Raw genomic sequence first — 11,532 nt, 5'->3', positions numbered from 1 at the left:
AACAGTGTAGATTGGTAGTTACCAGGGATGAGGGACGGGGAAATTAAAAGATGTTGGTCAAAACGTAAAACCTTCCAGTTATAATAGGAGTAAGTTCTGGTGATCTAACGTACAGCATGGTGACTCTGGTTGATAATATTGTGTTGTATAATTGAAATTTGCTAAGAGTAGAACTTAAGTGTTTTCACCGAAAAAAAAAAAAAAAACTATGTGAGATGATGGATGTGTTATTTACTCTATGAGACTCCTTTCACAGTGTGTATGTATATGTATATCAAATGATCATGTTGTACCTCTTAATTATTTTACAATTTTATTTGTCAATTGTATATTAATAAAGCTGAAAAATAAGTTAGGCAGCCCAATCATGGAGGTGGGTTTTAACCCACAGACTAACCACAGGACCTGTGCTTACTTTACAAAAAGAATATAATAAAAACAAAATCATGACATTAACTTAGTATTTAAAAAAACATTTATTTATGCACAACTGAACCATGTCACCATAAGTTGAATCTACTGCTAGAAATGAACAAACATAACCTTATAATGAGAAAAGTTAATGATGTCATCTTTTAAAAATGCATAGTGGTTGAACTTCTTTGTTCAACAGCATGAATCTACTATAAATGTCTATATACAATTTTTGAAGGTATAAGATAACTTATAAGGATTCATATTCTGATTAATACCTACAACTCTAAGTATTACTTACTATCCTATTTAAGCTGATTTCTTTTTCTCTAGTCACTTTGCAAATAGAACAATATGAACTGGTATTCATGCCCCTACCTTAAGATATTCAGATTACACAGTTACCAGATGCACAGCCAGATCAAATGTTTCGTGATGTTTGACAGTGAACACAAAGGAACAGCGGCCGTATAAACCGAGGACCTTAACTATTACATAGTAATGTGATAAGATTAGTACAAAAGATTTAAAGGCACATAAGTTAGCCATTTTTATGTAAGTACAACATTTTTTACATATTGGATAAGTGTTTATAGAATAAACAAAAGTGTTTTAAAATTTACATTCAACATTGCTTAACTGGATAAGTAAATCCTTTCAGTGTAGAAAGGATTTTTTTTAATTCTCAAAGAAGAAAATAATACAAATTTTAATTCATGGTAACATAGTTGGCCGGGAAAATACCCGTTTGACCTCGAAGCTTTCCTTCCCACCAGTCAAAATGAGAATCTGTCTTTGATATAACTGTGATTCTGTCTCCAGTTTGAAAACTCAAATCCCCCGGCTGTTGTCCTTCAAAAGAATACAGTGCCGTCACTTCAATGGGTTGTTTCAAGTCACCTAAAACAAGACAAAAATATTTAAATTATCCATATTTTTATGGGAAACACTGGGAGTATGTGTAGGTGTGATCCAAATCAGCAATTGAGGGTTCTTGGCACCCGATGGCTGGCAGAGTCCCCAGGGATGGTCTGTGTGGTTTTCCTTACGCTATGAAACTTGTGTGTTCTCTGAAAAGAGCAAATATTTGGTAATAACATTTACTAAATCCACACAAGTCAAACTGCATGTTGTTACATAGTTAACAATGTATTTAGCAAGTATTTGTCGTTATAATTGGTTGAATTTTGAATAATCTATATATTATTTGTTTTTATTATTTTACTAGTCACAATGTCTCCATGAATTATAGCTACTAGAGAAAAGCTGATATTTACGCTCACAATTATATCATAAAAGATTCAATTAAAAACCATGCTCTGTAGTCACTGGTTTTGAGGACTCTGGCTCAGATGGATGTAGTTTGCTGTTTCATCAGCAGACATTCCTCCCCACACACCATGGCTGTTTTCATGTCTGTGCTTAATTGGTCCTTTCTCTCAAAACAGAGATTATATTAAACTTAGCGCATTAAGAGGCATGTCTACACATGTTTAACAAAAATTTCAACACAATGTGCAGAATTTAGTGTATTAGGTTCGTGCAAAAGTAATTGCAGTTTTTGCAATTATTTTTAACCTTTTAAAACACAATTACTTTTGCATCAACCTAATATTAAACTGGGAAAAAATACTTTGAGAATTGAATAGTCAAATGAGTAAAAGGCATTAAATATTATAAGCTGTATAACATCGTAAAAGCACAAACAGATACTTTCTGGGAAGTCAGCTACATATCACTGTTTCATGTAATTTTGTGCACAAATTATGCAGTTAAAGGCTTGTGTTAAATGCATCTAAGAACAGATATATGGAAAACATGAATAACTGAATTCTAAAGTCAGTTATGTATTTGAACCTGTAATATTATAATAATAAAACAAACTGAACTTGGCCTGTCAGTAAAAAATAAAAATAGTCAATTGTTTAATTAAACTCCATTGACAGAAACACTGAAATTGTAGCCACACAAGATAGTGCTACAGGTCTTTCTGTGAAGCCTGTGCCATGCAGTTCTTTGAGTCCTAAAGAAATAATCTTTATAATAACAAGTACACTAGAGATATTACGAGTATAATTAGTTGTTTTCTGTAATACAAAGAGTTCTGTATATTTTTATATTTTATACTGTATTTACTTTAGTCTATCAATTTGAAGGAATAAGGTTAAAAGAATGTCACAAAAAGAATACGATTTTGATATAGTCTGGATATAGACCAGTTAAGTGACAGCTGACATGTATTAATGGTCACTGCTGTGCACGGAAGGAGCCACGGAGCCACACTGAGACGAGTCCTCAGGTCACACCTCAGCGTCATTAGATCAGAGAATGTAAGTTAATGCTAAAGAAGCATCATTCTGAAAATCATTTTTTTATCAATAACTGTATTTGCGACCTCCATATATGAAGCTCAATCTCGATTAACAAACTCAGACCAGGAAACCCTCAAGTGACTCCTCCTCCTCCCGCTGGTCTCCCAGATGCGCTGGGTGACAGAGAGAAGCGAGAGTGCTTGTGACTATCCACGGATGTTGGGAAGCCACGGCCACCTAGCTGCCTGCATGCACACGTTTGTCCTGTGTTTACAGAGTGAGAGACACACAGGGAAGATGGTCCCAGTGCTTGCAGGCATCACTGTCTGGAGAGCTGGCCTGTGACAGGCGGTGACACGCCCCCTATGCTCCCTCCTCCAGCAAGGCACCTACAGAATCCCCACGGAGACCTGCACGTGTCCAGGGGGTGACACTGACTGCCGGAAGTCGCATTTAGGTCAGCCCCTGTCTCCAGAGCCTTCTTAGGGCTCGTTTCTTATCATTACACTTTCCCTCGGTGCCTTTGAAGAGATATTGCTAAGATTTATCAGGTGCCTAGGTGCAGACTTGAGAGAAGCTGGAGAAAAAGGGTGCTAGTTCCCGCGTCAGTCACTGCAGCAGCCTGGAGTCCAACAGGCCCTGCTCTCTAGTCGCCACCCGCCCTGCCGCCTAGGTGCCCCCCAGCAAGTTCCGCTTGTCTGTTGACCTTATCAAATTCAAGAATCCTTTTAACTGCAGGGGAACTAGTCCAGATCTAATCCTAGCAGAGCCTTCAAAGGTAAAAAGACTGTGATGGAAACCTCCAAATGTGTACGCTGCTTTGGTACAAACATTTGTATGTTAACCTCTTTTGCCCCCAAAGGACATGTACCCAAAGGTCAAACTTTTGACAATCTCAGTAATTTTTTGCAAATCACAAAGAGCAAAATATGTTTTTTACAACCTGGCAGAGCTTTGGTAATAAGTCCAATACCACAGCACCCTCCCATGGTTAAACCCGAGGCCATCACACCGACCCACACACAGCAGGACCTCAGCAGGTCAGGGACAGTCACCTCGGACGTTAGCAGGAGGAAAGTCAGATACCTTAACCCAGCAGGAAAAGGTTGACTTCTGCTCAAGGGACTCTGCTTGAGAGATATTTTTGAAATATTTGTATAAATTTTAAAAAATGGGTGCCTAATTACTTTGATACTCTAGTCACATGAAACAGATGAATCGCAATAGTTTAATCCAGTAGTAAGTGGTTCTATGACTCCAGTGAAAAAAGATGATGTAAAAAATTAGGCGACTTTATAACTGCTGAACCTTTGCCCTCATTTTCTGTCCCACTGGCATTTCTAAATAATTGCTTAATTCTTTGAAAGAATATTTTCTAAACAATATTAAAGTAAGACAGGTTGAAGGACTATTTTTATCTGTTTCGGTTTCCAAATCCCTCTCATTTCCTCAAATTAAAAGCAAGTAAGAGAACAAAAGCATAGCATATTTTAGATGCGTATTTCTCAAAATAATGTGGAGATCCTATGAACCAAAGAGGGGGTGCTGAACACGTTCCCAGAGATTTTCACAACCTGCCAGATTAATTAGAGAGTCTGTGATTATAAGATGGATGTAAATTACTTTTAACATATAGATATTTTTCTTTACCAACTCTCTCATGATAGCCAGAAAGTTCAGGATAGAGCCTGCATTCGTTTCTGTTACCTGCAAAAAAAGGGGGAACATTTAGAACATTTATTGGTTTATAGTATATAAAATACCCAAGAATGTCAGATCTTGCCCTTGCTAAGCAAATAGTATAAATCACTATAATTGATAGAAATATCATTATTTGGTCATGCTGGCAAGAAGAATTGCCTGAATAAATCCAGAAAATACACCAAATATAAGACAGAGGGTAAACATCTCCTAGCACAGGCTCAGAAGCACGAAGCACAGCGCGTGGCTTTGCCGTCACACACCCATGGGAAACACAGGCACATCTTTCTCCAGAAGTGATCATAAAATACCCCGATATAAAGAGCCTGTAACCCCCAAGCCAGTGATTTTCGACAATCCTTGCTGGCTTTACCCTAAAATAATTTTTAAACAGCATGTATTCACTTGTATATTCTTTAATTAACACCTAAAAATGTTCAACACAAGCTTAGCGGTTGTAAAGGGCATACTTTTTAGCATATTTCATTATCAGTTATTTAAATTAAATAATCATATCTCTCTTTGTTGGATAAAAGAATCAAATATTTTAGTGACCTGAAACCCACCATCATTCATTAAAGAGAATCAACAAGCTTTTTTTCAATAGTCAGAAATTATGTGATACTCATTTTTAATCTTCAGATCATATTTCCATTCCTTTTGTCCCAAATATTTTATACTAATGTATTATTATATTTTCTGTGTAACAGTTTCTACAAAAAAAATTTGTACATAAATTTGGTTTTTAAATTTTCAGTAAGCACAAACCTCTATTAAATAATTTCTTGTAGATTAAGTTATCATTATAATAATTATTTGTACACAATTGACAAAATCTTAAATATATTATGAATTTGTTAACTTACTAAAAATAAAAGTAAAATTTTATTTGAACTGCATCTCAATATATGCACGAGACTTAAAAATAGTTGATGTACACAGGATGACTATTTCTTACTTCCAGAATGACATAGGTTCAACATCAAATTCTATTTTAGTATTCTTTTTTAAAGATATAGGTACAAAGAAAGCTGGTTCTTATAAAAACTGAGGAGGGCTAGAAGGAAATATTTTACAGCAATGTAACAATTTTTTTATGTTACATCAGAGATAGAGGTGAAAAAAAATCACATAGTTATGTATCATCAAAACAATAATAAAGCATTATTTATCAAATAATAAAATATTACAAATTATTGTTTTGGTGATAGCTGCGTGATTTTTAAATGATATTACTATATAATATATATAATATATAATGATAAAAATATATAATGGAAACCACCAGATCTAGAAAAGTATTCGCTATTCATCAGAACCATTTACTAACAACATTCATATTTCAAATTGGATCATTGTTCTCATTTTGGGGGACAATGCAGCATAGTAAGATTCAGGATGATTTGGGGTTTGCTTGTCTTATTCAAGTCAAAAAAACCACAAAAACCTATTATAAAAGGATGGGAGACAGAGAGGACAGCCTGCAAGGCATGTTCTCAGCTGCATTAGCTTGAAAAAAAAACATATCTGGGAGCTGGCGATCTGGAAACTGTATCTCTTCAGTAATCCATTCCCACACTCCCTTCGGCAGTCTCTGTGTTGACTGAGCCTAGATGGTCGCCGCCTGAAGGCCACTGGCATAACAAGGTTATGGGCACCTACAATGTAGTATGTAGAGTGTAGCATGTAGAATGTAGTAATAAACATTGGAAGGGTGGGGAAGAGGGCACAGTTATCTTAAGGAATCTATTTTTTAAAACTGACTAGAAATCAGAGATTTGGGATAGGTGACTAGATGTAAGACAAAAAATATGCAAATTAATACTTTCTCAACTATAAAAATAAGCACTCTAAAATAGAAATGGAAAAGTACATTTCATTCACCACAGCAAGCCAAAATTGCGAAGTATTTAGGAATAAATTTAACAAGAAAGGCACAGAAACTATGAAATCTTGGGAAATAGGTAACTTAATATCTCAACCTATGGAAAGCATAAAATGGGAAGATTATCATACAAATGACAAATTAATTAATTTATACATGAAATGTTATAATACTTCAAAACCATAGAATAAATGTAAGTACATATTATTTTAACTAAAACTGCATATCAGGAAGGAGAAGAATTGATAAAATGATTTTAAAGTACATGAAGAATATGTGTTAGTAATTACAAAAATAAAATTAATGCCAGAAAATCTAGGAGACCATAAATGCAATCTTGTATAGGAGGTAGCAAGCCCTTAACCACAACTAAAAACTATAAAACCTTTCAAAAATAGATGATAGACATATTTTACATAACAACTAAAAATATGTGAAAATAGGATCAACAGGCAAATGATATATGTAGAAAAAATTTTGTGACCCAAATGATAGACAAAACCTTTATATACAAAGCACTTTTACAAATTGAAAAAGCAACAAGTATTCTAACAGAAAAAATGAGTGAAATCAATACACTTTTCAGAAAAAATTAAATCTAAAACACCAGCAGTTATACTGTTTTCCCCGAAAATTAGACCTAGCTGGACAATCAGCTCTAATTCATCTTTGGGAGCAAAAATTAACATAAGACCTGGTATTATATTACTATATTACCCAGTCTTATAGCTAAATAAGACCAGGTCTTACATTAATTTGTGCTCCCAAAGACACATTAGAGCTGATTGTCCAGCTAGGTCTTATTTTCGGGGAAACACCGTATGAAGAAATGCTTAAATCACTAACAGACAGGGGCAAATACAATCCAATTAACAAGGCGATCTAACCAACCTACAGACTCGCAAATACTTCAAAACATCCCAACACTATCAGTGGTGAGGAATGTGCGTGGTGGGAAATGTCGTGGTGGGGGGGTGCACCTGGTGGGGGTGTACCTGGTGGGGGTGTACCTGGTGGGGGGTGCACATGGTGGGGGGGTGTACCTGGTGGGGGGTGCACCTGGTGGGGTGCACATGGTGGGGGGGTGTACCTGGCGGGGGGTGCACCTGGTGGGGTGCACATGGTGGGGGTGTACCTGGTGAGGGGGTGTACCTGGTGGGGGGTGTACCTGGTGGGGGTTGTACCTGGTGGGAGGGGTACCTGGTGGGGGGGTGTACATGGTGGGGGGTGCACCTGGTGGGGGGTGTACCTGGCGGGGGGGAGGGTGTACCTGGTGGGGGGGTGTACCTGGTGGGGGGTGTACCTGGTGGGGGGTGTACAGTGGTGTTTGCAGAAACGTGCGCAGGCGACCAGGAAAACTGGCAGAGACAGCAGTCATTGTGCCACATGGGGGCAGCACCATGGGTCCAGGTGTTAAGAGACATGAGATGGTAGGAAACAGCCCACAGCCGGCACAGATGGGGCCTGGGGACCAGAGGCCTACCAGGCGTTAGTGAGGAGGGGGCAAGAGGGACACCCCCTCTGAGAATCCCTTGTTAAGACAAATGGGGTCCGTGCCTAAAGGAAGTAGCTTTTCAATCTACTCTGACAAGGAATCGCCATTAAGGACTAACATAGGATTTTATATGTGGATGATACAGGTGCCTAGTCTGTTAGTGAGGAAATTTTAGAAACATTGTGTATTTTAACACATACACATGGGTCAGATCCAAAATAAAACAGAGTTAGTGTTCATTTCTTGTTCCTCAGTGGAAATGTGAGTGTAAGCAAGTTACTGCGCTGAACACGTGCCAGAAAGAGACGCCGCCTTTGGAAGAAGGCAGCACGCTGAGAGAACAGGATAGGAGCTGGGGTGGGGGGGTGGAGAGGGAGGTGGTAAGACAGGAGGGGCTGGCTCCTGAAGAGTATGGGGGAGCCGGGTGTGGGCAAGCTGGAGCCCAGCCAGGAAGATGGGACGTGGGGCAGAACGTGAAGGGGACGGGGAGGGCAAGTTTGCGGCACAGCAGCCGATCATTCTACGCTATGTCACCTGCTTTAACATATTGATACTTAGTGCTGACCTCTGTATATGAACAGCACAATTCCAAGAGTGACAGCCATAAAAACGAGTGATGGAAAGAGGGGTAAAGAGCAGAAGGTGGTGCTGTGTCGTTCTGTCCATTTCCACACCACCTTATGAAAATCCTGAAGTCCCAAAAATGTGTGATAAAACTAATCTTCAGAAATATAAATCTATGAGTATATAAGAAAAATAGGCTTATTTTGTTCCCATTTTAAATCAGCAGATTAACAGTGTCTGGAAGAAATGACAAATGTGAAAATCTTTAAAGATAAATCTCTTTGTAAGTTGGAGAAAGTATTTTCTGAATGAGAGCAGAAGTTGTACCAAATTATAGCAATGATAATTTATCTTATGAATTTAGAAGAGACTAAGCATTTGTTTTTTTTCCTTTAATACCCATTAGTTCTTTTATTTGACTCTAAAGTTTAATAATGTAGCTTGGTTTCTTCACAATAATTTTTAATAACGGTTTAATTATAATTGTATTTGAATTGTAACAAAAATATTTACTTTGTGAGCTGGTGTTCAGACGGACTTGTGCAGATGACTGCTGGGGCCTTGACAGTGGTTTGGGAGGCAGTTCTTTAGCCTGGGAGGAACGAGAAATGCACAGTCTTAAAACCCTGCTCTTACGGAGGAGCACATAAGGCTTTTCCCCAAACAGGCTGACTGGCAGACTTGATCCCACACACGTGTGAACAAGGCGCCCGCGTGTACTGCTTGGGGCTACACTAGGGTGAGTGGCTGACAACACACAGATGTTGACAGGTGCTGACCCTTCTGGGACAGAAACGGCTGCAGGTTGGCACCCAGACAACCTGTCAGCTGCAGTGACAACTGAAACCCTGAGTCACTTTGCATTGTGTACATTGGGCATCCAGCGACCTGAAAGGGGGCTGTGGGCCGAGGTGGCCAAGACACGCAAAAGCCTGCTGGCCTTTGGAGGCCTCAGTATTAGCAGCTGTTCTTAGCGCCAGCAGCTGGCGTTACAGAGTTCTAGCCGCGGAGAGATGCGATCATGGAAAACAAACTATGTTTCTCCTTCAAATCTGTATAGATGACAAATCAAGGTTGTATGACATTTTCATAAGAACTTGACGTGAATGAACTAACAAGGGGGGTCAGTCAGTGATCAGGACCCTACTGTCAAGGACAGAATATCCTACATAAAGAAGTGTCCTGAGACCGCTGAGAGCGCCGTGGAGACCAAACCCTACCGAAGCCTTCCGCTGCTCCCTCGCTGCTCTTCTCACGTTGGTCCGTTGGCCTTCACTTTCATACTTTTCAGTGAAGGAATCAAGAATTTCATAAAGATCTTCTGCTTGAGCAGGCCGTGGTGTATCTCCAAATAAAATGTCATAAGCTCGAACATCTTGACAATAAAATCTATGAGAAATATCAAATTAAGAACAGTTCTTTTATAGACATAGATCTTTGAAGAGTTAAACGTGGGACGTGTTTTGTACCTACATATGGTGCTTCATATGTACTACTTTTCAAACACTAACTACAAGACATAACCCATGTTAAACCCCTAAATTCACCCCCTTGAAGTGCGCCTACGGAAGCAACCACCGTAAACAGTCTGCCATGCATATCCTCCCGCAGAAAAATACAAAGCACATTACATATACATGCAAACAATTGTACACTCACAAACATCTCCACACTTATGCAAATATACCTACAAGCACACACAATTTTGTAGCTTTTTACCTGTTAAGCGTCTTAATAACACTGACCTTAATAACTTTGTGCCAACATGTACGGCTTTGGGATTTCTTTAAAATATATATTTGTTTCAAAATCATATAAAGATTTGCCTCGCATGTTTGGAAGCCCTGCGATTGAATAAGTGTATTTGTTTTAGTTTTTCCAAAATTTGGGTGAACTTCAGTGGGAAAGTCTTCCCAAGGTCTCGGATCAGAAGCTTCTCAAAGCATTCTTAACATGTATTTCTCAAATCTGCAAAACATCTCTCCTGACTTTGTAAGATGAATAGTTCCACAGGCCTGTATTTCCCTCCATCCCTATTTTCTACCTCTTGTGGTTTACACTGAATACCATCACATGTGCTACTGGATTCTTGAGTGAATTGGCCCAGTAAACTTTGTACATGCTTGTCTCTCTTATAAGGGTGGGTCTGTGTGCTGTAAACTACCTGCCACGTCAGCTCCATCGGGCTCACGGTTGGTGGCATTTCTGCGAGGTTCTAGAAGAAGCCCTGTCAGCCTTAGCTTTTTATCTTTTTCTGGGAAATCTGACACATTTTAGAGGAAATTTGGAAGAGACGCTTTGGAAAAATTAGTGAGTGCCAGTTTACAGTGGAAGTTCCTGTTGGCCTGTTAGGATTCTTCCAATTTTTTTTTTTTTTTTTTTTTTTTTTTAAGTCAAATGTGGGCTCTATTTTATGGAAGAAAGACAAAGGCAGACTATAGTAATAAAAACCTCTTATAACAAGAAACATTTTGATTGACCCATAAGTTGAAAGTGGCATGTACCTCTGCAAATGTTTAAAAAATCTATTTAATATGATACATCTAAATAATAGAATATTATGTAGCCATTAACTTACATTTATGATTCTTATAATGCTAAATGGCAAACTAGGATTTACAACTGAATCTAGTATGATACAATCACATAAGGCAAAACAAAAGAAAATTATGCTTAGGAAATTGATGTGAGGGCACAAAGCAAAACGTGAACAATCTTAGATGGATGAAACGGTTTTTCTCCCTTTTAACTTTTTTGTGTTTTCTAAATTTTTTATAGGTACATATTATTTTATATTTAATTTTTAAATAAAGAAACATACACTCATAGCCATATGTGGTTGATTTAAAAAGAACACACAGAAGTATTCTGTAAACTCTGAAGAACTGTTACTACCTAAATCTCTGAAGTATCATTTTCTCATAACACCGTCTTTAAATCACTTAGCATGATTTGGCTGGCACTTACTTTCGATTAGTTTCTTTCCTTTCAATCAAACAGCTACCTTCTAAACTTAGGCCAGCAAAGAGTCCTCTGGATTTGCAGTACGTAAAGACAGCGGCAGAGCTTCTTAAGGCGACATTCCCTTCCAAATTCCTGCAAAACAGAAGGGTTGGCAGCATGGAACTCTGAGAGGCTCCCCACCTGAGGGTCCTATTTGA

At 38.3% G+C, this 11,532-nt stretch overlaps 1 protein-coding gene across 1 annotated transcript in view; it reads right to left on the bottom strand.

Annotated features, from left to right (window-relative positions):
* Positions 1–457: 457 nt before the first annotated feature.
* Positions 458–11,532, bottom strand: part of SH3YL1 (SH3 and SYLF domain containing 1) — a 29,186-nt gene continuing 18,111 nt past the window's right edge. Inside the window, exons 7-11 of the mRNA XM_088796366.1 lie at positions 11,339–11,467; positions 9,592–9,760; positions 8,885–8,963; positions 4,350–4,433; positions 458–1,314 (exon numbers count right to left, since the gene is read on the bottom strand). Of these exons, the coding sequence (XP_088652492.1) occupies positions 1,124–1,314; positions 4,350–4,433; positions 8,885–8,963; positions 9,592–9,760; positions 11,339–11,467 (652 nt within the window). The 3' untranslated portion in view covers positions 458–1,123. The remainder of the gene's footprint in view (positions 1,315–4,349; positions 4,434–8,884; positions 8,964–9,591; positions 9,761–11,338; positions 11,468–11,532) is intronic.

This window comes from Rhinolophus sinicus, chromosome 2 (genome assembly GCF_057876585.1).
Source record: "Rhinolophus sinicus isolate RSI-liver-muscle chromosome 2, RSI-T2T, whole genome shotgun sequence".
NCBI lineage: Eukaryota > Metazoa > Chordata > Mammalia > Chiroptera > Rhinolophidae > Rhinolophus > Rhinolophus sinicus.
Note: the sequence above shows the minus strand (reverse complement) of the source record. Positions and strands in the feature narration are given on the sequence as shown.